This window comes from Apium graveolens, chromosome 9 (genome assembly GCF_009905375.1).
Source record: "Apium graveolens cultivar Ventura chromosome 9, ASM990537v1, whole genome shotgun sequence".
NCBI lineage: Eukaryota > Viridiplantae > Streptophyta > Magnoliopsida > Apiales > Apiaceae > Apium > Apium graveolens.
Genome location: NC_133655.1, coordinates 222,899,418 through 222,918,271, shown reverse-complemented (window position 1 = coordinate 222,918,271; position 18,854 = coordinate 222,899,418). Strand labels below are relative to the sequence as shown.

At 36.8% G+C, this 18,854-nt stretch overlaps 1 protein-coding gene and 1 non-coding gene across 2 annotated transcripts; both read right to left on the bottom strand.

Moving 5' to 3' along the window:
* Nucleotides 1–7,814: 7,814 nt before the first annotated feature.
* LOC141688299 (small nucleolar RNA R71) lies at nt 7,815–7,921 on the bottom strand. The gene has a single exon (XR_012561751.1). It is a non-coding gene; the product is annotated as a small nucleolar RNA R71 (small nucleolar RNA).
* A 9,305-nt stretch (nt 7,922–17,226) lies between these two features.
* Nucleotides 17,227–18,600, bottom strand: LOC141685983 (uncharacterized). Its single transcript, XM_074491052.1, has one exon. It carries the CDS (start codon nt 18,598–18,600, stop codon nt 17,227–17,229), a length of 1,374 nt encoding a protein of 457 aa, XP_074347153.1.
* Nucleotides 18,601–18,854: the final 254 nt, after the last annotated feature.

Here is an 18,854-nt window from a genome sequence, read left to right as displayed (position 1 = left end):
GTGACAAAAACACTCTTTTGTGATTCGTCAATCATTCAGAATCTCAAATGATTCCCTATATTTCCTTTAGCCAGGCTCTTGCCTCGACTGGGTCAGCTTGTTCCTTGGAACTCTGAGAGCTTAGCGACTTAAAGGTCCTGAAAGAATTTCCTATCGCATTGCTTCCTCAAGGTGGTGGTTGGGAATAAAGTATAAGTTCTGTTTAGATAGGTCCATGAATTTCCGTATAGGAGTACCGCCTCGGGTCTCCTTATCTCGCTCGACTTCTGCTTTTTTTTTTTTTTTTGTCTAAATATTTCTTCCTACTCCCCATAATTGGGGTCATCTTTTAATTTAAAATCCTCATTTTCCACTTTATTATATTCTGGGTTCCTTATATCTTAATTGCGACCTCCCTGATTATCACATTCAAGGTTTGCCCCTAATCTTATTCCTTGTGGGGCATATTACTTGGAAAATTTTGAGAGTCTCTGGATATTTGTCTTACTTACTTTGCTTAAGTCTTCCCCTCGTTTAGTCCTTGCACGATTGCAAATTATGAATTCTTAAGTTCGATAAACTTCATGACACTCTCTTAAGTGTTAATAGAGCAATTAACAATATGATTTATCACAATCAAACTGATCTGAACTGAAATTAACGAATATATACATAACCATTTGTTCGAGGGTACAACAACTGAACATATTAAAGAGGATTACATCATATGAACTTATCGCTCCTATCCCAAAAGTACTACCATAAATAGTCATCTCGTCATTAATACTAATCATTCATAACTTAGGCTAATCATCCAAAAGCGGTGCTACATGAGACCCTTGTTTGATTGCTCTGGCTCTGCACACTACCATGGATTAAGAGGTGTGAGCACGCACAACATCCCTAACCTGTTCCATCACAGAGGTGATGAGGTCTAAGATAGTCGCAAGTAGAGCTGGATCAACCTGACCCTCAAGATGGCCTCTAGCTGTAACACGGGTGGTAGCCTCAATCCTTTCCATGCTATACGCTAATCCTGCCGGAAGTATCCCACCCTCAATCCTTGGTGCAGTAAGTCGATCCAACAGATCACTCCTAACATTCCGGGCCTCTGACAGGCCACCCAAAGTCATATGATAATCAGCGATAAGAGATGCCTGAGTGGTAGCATCTAGCAGTCCATGGGGAACAGGTGGTGCAGACCCAGGAGATCCAAATGGATAACCAAGCACGGTATCAGGTGACAATGGTGCAGGGGATAAAGGTGGCATTTCCTCAGTATGTGCTGGGCTCTGTACAGGGGAGGGAACAGGAATTGGTGGAACCTCATGGAGGTCTACAGGAGCCTCTGGAAGAGGGTCTGATACTGGTATAATTGGGGTCGTGGAAGGCCCCACTCCTTCTGCCCTCATTAACTTTTGTGCCCTTGGTAACTCTTCATTCTCTAGGGCCACCCTCGCGGCCATTCTTGCTCTGGTAGTCGCCCTGACTGCGGTCATCTGTTCCTCAACGGTCCTCTCTTCATTCTCATCAGGATCCTCCATGAGATCCTCCTCAGCCACAATCCTTTCCGGAATCACATCCTCAACCGCAGCATTCTCTATCTGAACCTCATCCGGTCCCTCATTAGGGTACTCCATCGGATTCACAATTTGATCTCCAACTTGTAATAAAACATCCTCCTGCTGATGCTCCTGAACCTCAAGGTTTGGTGCCCCGCTGCCCTATACGAGGACAAACTATGTTACTATCACGATACCCATAAGGGTTCCCATAAGGGTTTTAACTGTCAGTGCTACGTTAGGTAGCCCGACTATGAACTTGGCAAGAGTTCTTATTATCTTAGTGAACTTATTATCTTAACGTCCCATCATCTCTGAGGTTTATAACGCTTAGCTCTGATACCATTTCTGTAACACCCCCAGATCCGGGGTCGGGGATCCGAGTCGTCACGGTCTTTCATTCCACAATACCACTTCACTTACTTAATAAAAATAACCTTATGCTGTGACCCCACACTAACACACACCACAATCCGTTATAGTCTCAGAGATGAACATCAAAAAAATATAACCACAAGTAATTATATTCCACAATTATCTGCCAATACACCTTAAAAGGTTTTCTGAATAGATTTACATTTTATTTGCCATTATTACAATTCGTATTATACATAAGTCTGGTACATCAAAAGTTGAAAGCCTAGCCTATTGGTAGTTCCTACCTCAGCTACAGCCGCATCAACGCTTCCAGAAGACTGCCGAACGTTTTCTAACCTCTTGCGAATCGGGAGCTTGGTCCGGTTCATCTTGTCTATCTGATGTTGTGTGATGAAAGAAGAAAGCAAGGGTGAGCAGCAAGCCCACCAAAATAATATGCATAATTATTTACCGTATATGAGTCTACTCATAATACTCATGAAAGTCTTGGTCAAAAGAAATGAACCAAGTTGATAACTTAATGCGATGAAGTCGCAAAATATTCAGTATATATATATATACATATATACTTTTCAAAATATTGGAAGTCCTCTTCCATGCATAATATACACAAAATCCCAGTGTATAACTGTATATAAAAAAATATCGTTGCAAGGTGATCTCATATATCTAACCTTGTCTCAACGTTTTTCTGAAAATCTTTGTCATACATAAGACAATTATTAATTAGATATAAGTTTAAAAGATGAGGTTACCAAATACCCCAATATACTTATATCTTTCCCAATACTACTTGAACTACCACCGTTCAAGTTATAATCAGTTTCAAAAGTTCATCACATAGATGAGACTACAAGACAAGATTTGAATAGATTCAATCTTTGAAATATTATTGAATGAAATAAAGTTACGAGATACTTTATTTAGTCCCGATATATATATATATATATCCACATATATATATCTCTTAAACATTTCCTGGAACCTCTGTTATGTAAAGTATGAACAGAGTTTGAAACATCCAATGAATTTTGGAAAGGAAAAGAATTTTGGCATAAACCCGATATCTCGCTGATCAGGCAAAGATACCAATAAGTAACCTTTTCTACTAGTAGATGGACGAATTCCCCACTGGTCATCACCCTGGTCATAATTAAGACCTATGCTGGACTGCCACTCAGCCACCTATGCATTTGATGGACTCCCACTGAGCCACTTACACAATAATAGACCGTACCCCGGCCTGTCGCTTATGCCGACTCAATGAGAGGGGCTTACTTCCCGAACGTTGGGCAAGTAATCAATTCATTTACCAAATCTGCAACCTCGTTGCGAATATAAAATACACCACAGAGCCGGATTCCCCAGGTTTTGAGCGAGTATTTAAATCCCCTTAAAAAGGAAGATCTTAAATATAAAAAAAAAGTTTTGGGATCCGCTCTGACTTTTAAAAATCATTTTGAAGACTCGAAAACACTTTAAAGAGTGTTTGGAGTAAGGCTGATTTAATGAAGTAAATCAGTCCCCAGAATATTTAGAAAATGACTGAATATTATTGTTTTAAATAATATTCCCATAAAGAATAATCTTTATAAAAATAATTGAAGTAGAAGTATTAAAACTTATACTTGAAACGAGTATTAAATAACCAAAGATATACTTATATGAAAGTATTATCTTTATTTGAATAATCGAAAATAAGTTTGATTATTGACACCTTATTCTTTAATAAAATAAAGAATATACCTCAGCAAATAATCGGAGTCATAGATCCTCAAATGAATATTCAAATAATATTCATTAAATAATATAAACTGAGTCATACGCCCTCGAATGAATATTCAAATAATATTCAATAAATAATATAAAAGAGTCATAAGCCCTCGAATGAATATTCAAATAATATTCAAATAAATAAATAAAAGGAGTCATACGCCTTCGAATAATATTCGAAATAATATTCAATAATAAAATAAAGTTAAAGTTATCGAATAAACCTTATTCGATTAATAGTTTTGAAAACTATGACCATATATATATAAATATATATATATATATATCCATATCCATATATACAAAATCTACTCGGGATCCTCGACTCCCGGTTTTAGAAAATATTTTCACCTTTGGGTCCCTATACTAAGGGTATATGCAAGATACCGCTATCCTCTAGCATAGGTATTATCAACTGAACCAACAGATATATATTTCAAGAATATGAAACAGGCATGCATATATACCATATCACATGCTACAATATATCGCAAGAATTTGCTAAATAACCAACATGCATCTATCGCAAGATAATGCATATACAAGTGTATTCATCACAACAACAGTATAACGGATAGAATACTTGCCTGAGCGACTGGGGGTTACGAATGGCTCGGGACGAGTCTGGTAACCTATAAACAACAAGTAAGTTGGAATTAAACCAAAATCACTTGTAATTCTATACTTTAACTAACTTAGACTCTAACGCTTGTTTTGCGCTCACTGATTCGCTTAAGTCACTCGGGTACCCTCGGCTCCACCATTTTTAATAATTTAACCTTTACGAGTTTTAAAGCGATTCCTTCGCGAGTGACTTACCAACTGCCTAAAACACTTACCATAAATGTTTCATGCATTAATTAACCCTTTTTGGTCTTTAACCTACATTCCAAAGTAAGGCGAGGGAAAAAGTTTCGTTCGCGAAACGCCGTTACTTGAAACGGTCGTTTCTCCTAAACCGTAAATCGGAATCGAACGAACTACATATCAAAACGAAGCTCGTAACATGAGCTATCTAAGCATGGCAGTGGTCACAATTTAGCAGGGGGTTCTCGGGTCCTAATGCTATGCACAAAAACAGTCCAAAGAAAATCGGACGTTACGACGGCTATGTTTACGCGATTTCCCATTTTTTAAACTATCCACAATCAACACAAACCATCCTCAAATCCAACACACAACAAACACCCATCCTTATCACATCATAACAATCCCAACCAATTCAATTTTAATCATTCATACATATGCTTAAACCTAACTTTAATCATACTTAAGTTTCTTTAAATCAAAACCACAAAATTACCATCTCATTTCACTACCATACCAAACCTCAAACTCTAATCATAACAATAAGATACCATAACATCCTACTCATCAAAATCACTTATAATATATATGAACCTAGGGTTTGAAAATGGTATACCTTCCTTGGAGTGGTGGGTGGAGCTAGGAAGCCTTAATAAGCTTGGAGAAGCCTTAGGAAAGCTTGGATCTTCAAGAAAAACAAGAAAAAGTTCAAGTTAAAAACTTGAAAACACTATTCATTGTCTTCTTCATTGATTAAATGAAGAAGCTAGAGAAAGAATTAATGGCTTAAACTCATGATATAGCCATAACTAAGCATAAAGATGGTTAGGGAATTTTCTTACCAATTAAGGATGCTTGGATCTTGATTTTGGAAATTTTTTTCTTTGAAAAAGGCAAAAAGCCGAGAGCTAATATGAAGAACAATGCCTTGGCTGATTTTTTGATTTTTTGATGAAATGATTTGCTAGTTGGTTGGCTTGGTTTTGTTTTTGATTTAGCAAATTACCACCTTGCCCTTGAATTTGTGTGGTCCTAAATCAACCACACCTCCCTTCTTCCCATGTCATGCTTACCTCATCCTCATGATGTCATCCTTCCTTCCTTGTCTTCTTTCTATTGGTTGGATGACATCACTCCCATTAATCCCTTTGATTAGCTTCCTAATCGTTTGCCTAATGACCGCTGATCTGTTGTACGGTTCGCTTAACTTTTCTCAATACATTATATTCCTTTTTATGATCCTCTATTATAATCCTTTAATTTTAAATCCTTTTTTTTATCCTGTTACCTTATACTCAATTCTCTCCGTATCTTGTGGATTTCCGGGAAAAACTAAAGTGTTCGGAATTGGGTTCTGACGATATTTACATACACTTATATACTTCATATAGTACTAATAAAATCCCATAAGATCAATAACAGAACCCCTACATAGCGTGACATGAAAAGTTTTCTCATTCAGCAAAAATACTATTCATAAGGGTTTCAAAAATTCCCAAAAATTGGGGTTATTACAAGGTGTGTTAGTTTGCAACTTGCATATAGGACAAACAAGAAAAATCCCAGAAACTATTAATTATATAATAATGGATTTTAGCTTTTTCAATTAATCATTAATTACTTAGTTAATTAAGTAATTAGCACCATTAAATATAACGACTTTGAAAACCCTTTAATAAATAAAACTAAAAATATGATAATTACCTAAATATCATAAAATGATGATCTGAAAGTTTTGGTCAATTTTAGTCAAAGGTAGCTTGGTCAAACGCTCGGTCAAAGTCTTGGTCAACACCCAGAAAAATCACACCCGGACAAAATCTATTAAAACTTACGAAACTTCAACCATGCATAGAAAATACCAGTTAAGTGACAAATCTTAAGTTTCAAGATTTTCTAGCAAGTGAAAGTATTTTATTTGGATTTAAAACGATTAAATCAGGGTTCAGTTTCAAATAAAATATGAACGATCTTTTATGAAAGCAGATAGACCTTGTTGGCTCAGTTTGGGCTAAAATATATACTTAGAATATATTTCCTTAAATATAAAATATTTTGAGAGTGTGTGAAATATTTTTAAGTATTTAAAAGTATTTTCTCCGATAAATAATATATTTGAGATATGAGAGAAAATTAGTTGGAAAAATATGAGGAGGGGGATAAAATGAGATATTAATATTCCTTTATCAAATATTAATTTATAAGAGTGTAAAAATATATCTTTGGATTTATAACTATTTTATGGAGTGAAAGATATATATTTTATCCCTTTTAAAATCATTTGTTTTTGAAATAAATTTAGCACGAGCCTTCTAAAAAATATCCAAGTTCTGATATTCCTTTTTCAAACTTGTTGCCTTATTAATATTGCAAGAGAGCCTAAGAAAAATCATATTTCCGATAGTTCTTTTACGATCTCATTGCTTTGGAGTATATTCCTTTAAAATATATGTATTTTTGATTTTCAGCAAATTGGAATATCTCTTGTATTTATATTTAAAATATAAATATATTTTGAAAATATTTTGCTAGATATGGCTTTTCACTTTTGATTATGTCAATTAAATTCATGTCTATTTGGAGAGGATATACATGTTTTAAATTTTATGTTAAATTATGCAAATACCAAAATAAATAATTAATCGAAGATGTTCTTTCAGCATGGTTTTGTGTGAACAAGTTTTTGGCGCCACTGCCGGGGATCAGTGTTAAATTTAGTTTATGTGCTTGTCATCAGTGGTCTTTAATCACTGACTCGGATTATTTTCTTACAAGGTTTACTTTGTTCGTGTGTTTCAGGTACTATAGAGAGCATGTATGCGAACACGTTCTCAATCTCGTAAGGAAACACTAGACGAAGTTGAAGAAGAGGAAAAAGAAGTTCTCGAAGAAGTTGAAAAAATTGAATGAGAAGTTTTTGTTGCAATGGGAGAACCAACAGCAGAAACGAAAGCATTGAAGAATTATTCTCAACCGAAAATCAATGACATTCAGTCTAGCATTGTCAGGCCATCTATTGTAGCTAATACCTTTGAAATCAAGCCTGGCACGATTCAGATGGTACCGAATTCAGTCCAGTTTGGGGGTTCTCCAACAGATGATCCCAATATGCATATTAGGGATTTCATCAAGATCTGCAACACATTCAAGTTCAACGGTGTTTCGGAAGATGCCGTGAAACTGAGACTTTTCCCATTTTCTATGAGGGATAAAGCTAAAAGCTGGTTGCACTCTCTACCATCAGGTTCTATTACGACATGTGAGGATCTTGCTTAGAAATTTCTAACTAAATTCTTCCCTATGGCAAAGACAGTTACAATCAGGAATGCTATTACTCAATTTGCACAGCAATAAGGTGAATCTCGATGTGAAGCCTGGGAGCACTACAAGGAGATGCTTAGGAAGTGTCCTCATCATGGAATGCCTGACTAGATGGTGATCAATTGCTTCTATAATGGTTTGGGACACAGTCGAGACCCATGCTAGATGCATTATCAGGTGGAGCCTTATGGGCCAAGAGTTATGAGGAAGCTTACGAGCTAATTGAAATGATGGCTGCTAATGAATATCAGAACCCAAGTTAGAAACTCCCACAAGGCAAGGTAGCAGGAATTCTGGAGGTGGATACAGCTACGGCTATAGCTGCTCAGCTAAAGACGTTAACTATGAAAGTGGATTCTCTGGCTAACTATGGTGTTCATCAGATAACTAGTATTTGTGAGCTTTGTGCAGGTGCATATGCGACAGATCAATGTGCTATATCTAGTGAGTCGGCACATTTTGTGAGCAATTTTCAGAGACCACAACAACCAGTTCCTGCCACTTATCATCCTAACAAATCCTAACTTCAGCTGGAGCAATAATTAGGATGGTATGCAACAGCCTTACCAGCATTTTGGAAACAAGCCTTTCAATCCTCCTGGTTTTCAACAACAGTTTAAACCAAGGCAACAATTTCAGCCACAGGGAATGCAATAACAATCTCATGGAGTTGCAGGTCCATCTTCGAATAAAAAAATCTGAATTGGAGGAGTTGAGGCTGATGTGCAAAAGCCAAGTGGTTTCAATCAAAACTATGGAGAATCAAATAGGGCAAATTGCCAATGCTTTATTGAACCGACCACAAGGAACTCTTCCTAGTGATACAGAAGCTAATCTAGGCAAGAAGGAAGTCAAGGAACAGTTGAAGGCAATCACCTTGAGGTCTGGAAAGGTCGCTAGCCCTAAAAATCATCAAAACAAAGAATCTAAAAATTTTCTCCAGAAGGTGGGCGTGCCCGCGCCCATATCAAGCGCGCTCGCGCCCTTGCCAGCTTCATAAAATGTAATTCTTGAGGAAACAGCTGATCAGAAGGGGTCGAAGCGGAAATGGAGAAGACTTCTACTGAAAACACTACTCCTGAGCAAAATACAGGAGATAAAAAAGTCTATCTGCCTCCTCCATATCCTAAAAGACTTCGGAAGCAGAAGTTCGATAAACAATTTGCCAAGTTTCTGGAGGTTTTCAAGAAATTGCATATTAACACACCTTTTGCGGAAGCTCTAGAACAAATGTCGAGCTATGCTAAGTTCATGAAGGGTATTTTTCTCGGAAGCTTGAATATGAGGAGTTGGAAACCGTTGTTCTAACGGAAGAGTGCAGTGATATGCTGTAACAGTAACTACCTCCTAAACTTAAATATCCAGGAAGCTTCACGATACAATGCACTATTGGAAACTTATCTTTTGACAAGTGCTTGTCTGACTTGGGAGCTAGCGTCAATCTGATGCCATTGTCTGTCTTCAAGAAACATGATCTGCCCGATCCAGAACCTGTAAACATGTCCTTACAACTGGCTGATCGATCCATCACTTATCCGAAAGGTGTAGTGGAGGATGTATTGGTTAAGGTGGAAAAAATCATCTTCCCGGCTGATTTTGTCATTCTGGACTTTGAGGAAGATAAGAAGATTCCCATTATCTTGGGAGACCATTCTTAGCTACTGGCTGAACTCTGATCGATGTGCAGAAGGGTGAGCTTACTATGAGGGTTCAGGATCAGGACGTTACCTTTAATGTCTTCAATGCAATGAAATTCCCTACTGATGAAGAGGAGTGCTTTAAAGTAGAGTTGGTCGACTCTGTAGTGAATTCAGAGCTTGATCACTTGCTAAGGAATGACGCCTTAGAGAGAGCCTTAATAGGGGAATCTGATAGTGAAGATGAAGAAAGGGAAGAACAACTGCAATATTTGAATGTATCTCCGTGGAAAAAGAGATTGGAATTGCCATTCGAGTCTCTAGGATTATCAGAGCTTAAAAATTCTCAGGAGCGTCTTAAACCATCTATTGAGGAAGCTCCATCACTTGAACTAAAACCACTGCCTGATCACTTGAGATATGCATTTTTAGGTGATGCATCTACTTTTCCTGTTATTATCGCATCTGACCTTTCAGGTAGTGATGAAGACAAGCTCTTGAGAATTCTGAAAGAGTTTAAATTAGCGATCGGATGGACTATAGCAGATATCAAGGGAATCAACCCTTCTTATTGCATGCATATAAGTTTGCTTGAGGAAGGAAGTAAACCAACCGTTGAACAATAGAGGAGACTCAATCCTATCATGAAGGAGGTAGTGAAGAAAGAAATCTTAAATGGCTGGATGCAGGGATCGTCTATCCTATTTCTGATAGTTTATGGGTGAGCCCAGTGCAGTGTGTGCCTATGAAAGGATTCATTACAGTTGCTGCTAATGAAAAGAATGAGCTCATCCCTATTCGGGCAGTCACGAGATGGAGAGTATGCATGGATTATCGAAAGCTGAATAAAGCCACCAAGAACAATCATTTTACGCTTTCATTCATCAATTAAATGCTTGACAGGTTGGCTGGTCATGAGTTTATTACAATCTGGATGGGTACTCAGGCTATAATTAGATTTGCATTGCCCTAAAAGATCAGGAGAATACCACTTTTACTTGTCCTTTTGGCACTTTCGCTTTTCATCGAGTTTCTTTCGGGCTCTATGGAGCACCTGCTACTTTTTAGAGATGCATGATGGCCATATTCTTTGACATGATTGGTATTAATGTGGAGGTGTTCATGGATGACTTTTTTTTTTTCGGGATTTCTTATGATGAGTGTTTGCATAATCTTGGCTTGCACTACTAGAAAAAAGACCTTAGACATCGGTTTTTAACCGATGTCTATGTAAAAAATGTATGATGTCTTCGCGACTGATGTTAAATGTATTTTCTCATAGACATCGGTTAAAAACCGATGTCTATGTAATATTACACATCGTTTCTGAAAAATTTATGATGTCTAATTCACATTGATGTTATATAATTGTTTAATGTCAAGTTCAGAAATGTAATATTAGGACGGTTAGGCCTGTTTAAAACTATAACACACAATCAATATTTATAAAATAACATCGGTTAAAAATAAAAAACCGATGTCTATATCTTATTAGACATCGATTTTTTCTAAGTACCCGATGCCAATGTTGATAATTGACATCGATCATTTTCTAAGTACCCGATGTCAATGTTGATAATAGACATCGGTTGTTTTCTAAAAAACCGATGTTAGTATGATAAATAGACATCAGGTGTTTATTTTTAAATCGATGTTATTACCCTGTTTTCATGTGCTAATATTCCTTTATTAACATCGAATATTTTATTTTTCTGATGTCTTTGTGATTTTAAGACATTGCTTTTATATGTGTAAACTGATGTTATTTATGGTTTTTTAACATCGGTTCTAATAACAATGTGATGTCTGTTTCTATTATAATTAAACTGAGCATCTCTGTTTTTGCATGAACCAGAAAACTCCATATGGTAAAATCCAATCAACCAACAATTTTCCATCCAACCAACCAACAATTTTCACCCCATCAACCAACAATTAACCCAGATTCAACCAACAACAGTTTTTATCCAATCAACAACCTAAAACATCTACTAGAAAATTCAGAACATCTACATTAACCAACCAACAACAAATATATAGCGAAAATAGTTCTAACACATTGTCAAACATGCATCTTACAAATTCGATCATCAAGTACATTATGAAACCAGAATTTACAGTAGCGAGGCAAGGAAATTTACAATCTACATTTTATCTTGAATGAAGTCGATAACATCACAGCGAACCTGGTCTAGCTCCTCTAGAGTGTAAGACTTGCGAGTCTTGGTCGCCCACTAAAAATTGAGTAAACCGAAAAGGGAAATCATAAAAAAAATGCATCTAAAATGCCACATTCAGTCATACAAAAATGAATGTACGGACCTTAGAAGTAAAAGAAATTTCCCTGTCCTCAATAATTTCCTTCATGTACCTCATGACCACATAACCACATTCAACCCCACCAGGCTGTTTCGGGGATCCTTGTTAAGATAAAAAAAAACTGGCTTTATAAACTGATTAAATCAAGATTACTGTCGTACTATAAAAATTATAATATAAATTACGTACTACAAGATTCTTAATTTTAGGAGCTTTGTTACCCCTTCCTGTTTGAGAATTAACTTGTTTTATTGTCCTGCATATTATAATGACACGGTGTCAAGAGTCATATTTCGAATACAAGAAATAAATGAAAACAACCTAAAAAATAAAAGGAATAATGTTACTCTGATAAAGCTTTTTCTAAATCATCAAAATGAGTTGGATGAGGCAAAGGATTGAGAATGTAAATGTCGCCATCCCATATTACGACTAGAATCCAGTGACAATTGTATTATTATAAATTTACACAAGTCATATATTTTTAAAAATAGCCTAAAAACCTAAAAGAAAATTAAATTAATAGATTACAATATGCATTTAAAAATACTTACTGATGATTATGTGGCAGGAAGAATATGTGATTTTGATTACCCTCTTTCAACCGACTACCAACATTTCGTTGAAAATCAGCATTCAAACTAAAGTTGGGGCCAGGATCAAAAAATCCATACAGGACCACATCATCATTCTTGCGAACCCTCTTAATTGTACTATGCAAGTGCCTATACATATGTGAGAGAAATTAAAATTACTAGCAGACCAGTTGTGCGATAATTCAAACAGAACCTATAACCACGAAAATAAATTACTTACGCCATATACGCAGATATCGCAGCTTGTCCAATCATGTCAAACTCTAACAATGCTTTTAAATTCTCATGCAATATATATATTGTCTTCTCAACTCCAAACACATCGGAATCACATGGAATAGGGATCGATTCCCCGCTGGCTTTCATAAATGTCGTAGCATGTTTGTACAATACCTTGTATTGGCGTGGCACTTTCTTGCTGACCTTGACGTGAGTGAACTCTTGTTGAATTTTATGCACCTCACCCTTATTCTTTATCTGCGACACATCTCTTTTCTTTTTCTACAAAAAAATGAAAGAATATAATTAGACATTTATTCACCTAATTAACCCCTATTTTTCAACTTTTATACAACTTTAGCAACCAACAAGCACATGTAAATACCACAATTGTCCGTAGGCTGATTAAATTTCGAGGCCATGCCAAGTGTGAACCAACGGCTTCACGAACATGTTCAATTTCACCAGGTATAGGCACGGGAACTAAAGCATCTGGTTGGATATGTCCATCAACCGACACACGAGCATGTCCAGGCTTCAGGGGCACTCCATGAACCGAAACATTCATTTCATCATCTTCGAAAATAGTACCAAAAGCAACCTTATTTTCGATGCTATCCACCGAAAGCTCACAAATTTGTGGACCCTATAATTGTAAGGAGTAAATTATATAATTACTCTACAATTTGAAGAACCGTATAATTACAATAATATTTATGAAATATACCTTCTTTTCTGATGGAGGGGGTTGATCATAAGCAAGACAATCATCATTCACCAAATTTCTTTTGCTTTTGGTTCTCCTTCAACTGGTTGGCAACTTGCTCTCTCCGAAAAATTCAGAGACTGCTGATTAGATCCTGTAAACAATGACTTGAGCTCAGCCATTTCCCGCCTTATTCTTACCAACTCCTCCTGTAGCACTCTATCACGGGCCAACAACTCCGCCTTGGTAATGCAGGTTTTCTCTCTTTCGGCAGATTAAAGAACATTTTTGGGGTGACGAAACCTCCAACTCCTCGAACCCTGCCTGAATGCTCAGGAGTTCCGAGTGCCGTAGTCAACACATCATCAGTTCCAGATGGTACGAATTCACTCTTCTCCTTCTTTTCGAGTAATTCATCATAATGCAGATATGAATACACATCAGATCTTAGGGACATATTATGAATAATGAAGGAATAAATAGATTTCTCATTATAATCTATTTTTCTCGATTAAATGCAGTTTTTTTCATAATTTTTACTTACAATTATGGCAAATACTGCTTCTTTATCTTCATCAAGTTCCTCATCATCTAGCTTTGACTTTCGAGCCTTTTTCCAAAATATTGCCCGATCTGGTTTCTCCTCGGGCTTCAGTTTGCCTTTCTTTATCTGTTTAAGATGAGAAAAAATTAAAAGGTGCTTTATTTGTTGAAGATGAGAAAAAATTATAGCTAGGTTCTTACTTCATCCTCTTGTAAACCAATGTAACCCTTCCTTGACAAACGATGATGATATTTTTGATTACGCACTCTTTCGCTCTGCAGGGTGCGTAGTTTCTGCATCATACAACGAATAATTATATCCAAGTAAATATTCTAAATCCAAAAAGGGTACACTGGCCAAGAAAATGCATCCATACCAGCCACTTATCACCTGTCCTCTGCGCGATAAATCTCGTCCAAGCTTCTTGACCCACAAACCGATAATTTTTTGGAGGCCTCTTCAGTTTCTTTTTTTTTCAGCATATGGCATCACGTGTTTAGTTGTTAAATCAGTTTTAAACTGTCTCCACTTCTCTCCTGCAGACTTAAGCACCATAGCCTCACTTTCCGGAGCAACTTTAAATGTACCCTATGGACAATAAAATACACAAGTTTATAAGGCTTAGATAGTAGTACTAAAAATAAGTTGTGTGTGTCAACTATAATTTAATACCTTAATATCAAGCCATAATTTATCTTTCAATTCCCGATCCACATTTGGCCAGCTGTCAATATCGATAGGAATCATAGTTCTTGCCAGGTGCCCTATGTAGGACTGTAAGGTACACCTAGTATCTCCGACAGGAATCCAAACTCATTATATCTGATTTTAAATCTCTTGCTTTGGGCCTTCCTTACCAATACTTTTTTAAGAGAGGAAACACCTCGTGCAGCTCCCAACCTTCTTTTCGCAGAATTAGAATTAGTTGTTATTTCTTGTTCAGACTGTTGCTTTTCAGTTTGAGGTTCACTTGGTGCTTGTCCATCCTGATCACAGTGCTCTTCAACCTCCTGATCACAATGTTCTTCGACCTCTTTAACTTTTTTAGATTTGCTTTTGTTGGTTCTCTGTTTCTTTGCCATTTTTGTCCTTCACTCTGAATAATAAAACAAGAAATAATTAGTCACCGAATAAATGAAACTCTACATGAATTAAAATATATTCAAAATTACATATGCATGAATAAAAATGCATTCAAAATTACAACTGGAAAATTTCAAAACAAATACAAAAACAAAATACAAAAAAATTATAAAAGAAAAATTACAAAAGAAAAATGCATTAGTCACTATAATTCATTTACTCAAAAAAATTACAAAGGAAAATTAAATATGTTGATTAAATTATAACAAGCAAAAAGTACAGAGAGCTAAATTAACAGGATCATTTTTTAACCCAAATTCACTCAACATTAGGCCTAATACTATGCGCAACGTCTTCATTGGTCACATCAGAAGCAGGGATGTTAGAGCAGAAGGGAGGATGTTCCATGATTGTGTCACCCAAATCATCGTCGTTATACAACTCTTGATAGTCTCTAGTTGTGGAAGTTAACACGATCGACCAAGTAGGATCAACCAGATCTTTAATGTAAAACACCTGGTTGACTTGGTCAACAGAGACATATTTATCCTTCTTATGGCCTTGTCGATTGAAATCCACAAGTATGAAGCCAAGATCGTCGATCTTTATGCCTTTATCATTCTCTGCCCATTTACACAAGAAGAGTGGAGCTTTGAACTCATGGTAATCCAACTCCCATACTTCCAAGATTATGCCATAAAAGGTCATATCACTCTCAATGGGGTTTAAATCTTTCACACTGGACACCTGGACTGCCTTAGCAACCACAGAAACTCCACTGTTTTGAACAACCCGCGCATCATCTCGGTCTTTCGTAAAGTATCAGACTCCATTGACTGAAAAACCTTGATAAGTTAAAACAGAAAATGATGGTTTTCCAGCGAGCCATCGTATCGTCTCTGAAACAGCATCGGGATTTCCCTTCATTTCACTACTTACCTATACATAATATTATATAATAAAAAAATCCATCAGTTGCAAACTACAACTAACAACTATTTAAGTAGACAATACACAAAACCTACTTTTTTTTCAAACCAATCGGCAAATAGCCGATTGTGCTCTCCCATGAGCCAATGAACACTTTTTTTCTTCCCTCGGTAAATTTCATCCAAATACTCCTTGTGCATTCTGAGAATATGCATAAATATTAGAAATAACCCACAAAAATTACATCTTCAAACAAATAGGACAAGTTAATAAAATAAACGTACACGATATAGGGATATACTTCATCATTGTTTTGAAGGACATGCAGATGAGCCTCATCTCGCTCTTTTTCTTCCACGACCTTTATTATCGCGGCAGATAATGGACCAGATTGCTTGCCTTGCTCAACTGGAATGCCGGCAGTTGTACAAGTCTGGCTCATAAATTCTGTGCAGAATTCTACTGATTCTTCTTTAAGGTAGCTTTCTGCCATACAACCTTCAGGATAATATCGGTTTCGTACGTAGCTCTTTAGCACTTTATTGAATCGTTCGAAGGCATACATCCATCTATAAAATACCGGTCCACATAAACACACTTCTAGGACCAAGTGGACAATAAGATGTAACATTACATCAAAAAATGATGAAGGGAATATTTTTTCTAGATCGCATAAGGTTATTATTACATCTGACTGCAATTTATCGAGTTTCGAGACATCGACAACTTTGCTGCATAAAGCATTAAAAAAGAAGCACAGTCGTATGATTGTGACCCTAACATTTTTCGGGAGAACGGATCGAATGGCAACAGGGAGGAGTTGTTGGAGAAGGATATGGCAGTCATGAAACTTAAGCACGTATATCTTCAAATCAGACATGGATGCACAATTTTTTATGTTTGATCCATGTCCAGAAGGAAGTTTCATAGACAAGAATGAGTTCAACACTTTCTTTTTTTCAACCTTCGACAAAGTAAAAGGGGAAGGAGGTAGATAGGTCTTCTTTTCTCCTACTTGAGGAGCTAAATCATGTCTAACACCCATATCAATCATATCACAACGTGCCGCCTCACTATCTTTTGACTTTCGCATATTTAATAACGTCCCAAGCAGATTATCACACACATTTTTCTCGATGTGCATAACATCGAGACAGTGGCGAACATGATGATATTTCCAATATTATAACTCAAAGAAAACAGATTTTTTGTTCCATGGACATTCCACCTTCTTCGACTTCTTCACCTCTTTTCCAAAACAAAAATCAATTCGTTCCTGACGCGCTAACACTTCTTCTCCGGAAAGGGGTTGACATGCGTTCCCCAACTCTTGTTGTCCGTTAAAGGCCGCCTTCTGCCTCCTATAAGGGTGCTACCTAGGCAAATAACAGCGATGACCTTGGAAGCACATCTTCCTACTGTGACTTAAATATTTAGCCACAGTATCGTCACCACAAATTGGACAACTCTTATAACCCTTATTCACGCAGCCTGACAAGTTTCCATATGCTGGAAAATCATTTATAGTCCACAATAAAATTGCTTTTAGAGTGAAATATGATTTACTATAGGCGTCATAAACGTTTGGTTCACCTTCTTCCCAAAGTTTTTTCAGGTCATCAATCAACGGTTGTAAATAAACGTCGATGTTATTTCCCGGCTCATGTGGACCAGGAACTAAAACTGACAACATCATGAACTTCCTTTTCATGCATAACCACGGAGGAAGATTGTACGTTACCAACACTACTGGCCAGCATGTATATCGATTGACTAACCCATTAGTATGCGGGTTGATACCATCCGCTGATAAAGCCAACCTAATATTCCTAGATTCACCACCAAAGGCAGGCCACCGGTAATCGATATTCCTCCAAGAAGGAGAGTCGGCCGGATGTCGCATCTTGTCATCATTTATTCGCTGATTTGCATGCCAAGTCATGAGTTCAGCAGTAGAGGGAGATTTAAATAACCGTTTAAATCTTGGAATTATAGGAAAATACCACATGACCTTGGGTGGAACATTGACCCTAAGTTGGCCATTTTTCCGTACTTTCCAACGTGACAGCTTGCAATGAGGACACTGAGAAGCATCAGAATGTATGCCCCTATACAGTATACAATCATTGGGACACGAATGAATTTTTATATACACTAGACCTAAATCGGATAAAGTTTTCTTCGCTTCATATGCGTTAGGAGGCAACACATTATCTTTGGGAAGGATCGAGCCAACTGAAGAGAGCAGCTCAGTAAAGGCAGTGTCGCTAATACCAAACCTAGCTTTCCAGTTGTGCAATTTTAACATTGACTCTAACTTTGTGCACTCGCTGCCCTCAAACAACGGTTGTTCCGCATCAACAACAAACCTCTGAAAATCATATGAATCCTTATCGTAATTACCCAAATTAAAAGCCGCTTCACAAACTTCAACAGTTTCTGATGCAACAAAGTGCTCTATAGGTTGGTCTGAAGCAGGACGTGTACTACCTATAGAAGACCTAGTACTCCTAGTAGATTTTTCTTCATGCCAAATCCAATCAACATACCCCAAACTAAAACCATGATCGTAGATATGTCCCCTTATGATTTTAGTTGAGAATTTTTTAAAATTCACACATCGACCACATGGACAAGGAATTCTTTTAGGATCTTTACAATTTTCTTCAGCGAAAATCAAGAATTCTTCGACGCCAATTTCAAATTCTAAAGAATCCCTATCTTTCGATATCCACGACTTATCCATAAATGAAAATGTATGACCAGCAATCTAGCAACCTAACCACCTGATGGTCATTTCAACATCAAAGCGCGAATTAATCAATACAAGTGCACATATTCAAGTGCACATAAACAAAACCAAGAAATTCAACATTGTTTAACTAGCATAATCAATACAAGTGCACATATTCAAGCGCGAATTAATAACAAACATGCCGTTAAAAAATTGAAAGATTTTACACAAATGACAACTAGTACATTCATGGCATCTCATCTATT

Excerpts from the sequence above, each read along its gene's own strand:
- LOC141685983 (XM_074491052.1), bottom strand. The coding sequence starts at position 18,600 with ATGGATAAGTCGTGGATATCGAAAGATAGGGATTCTTTAGAATTTGAA.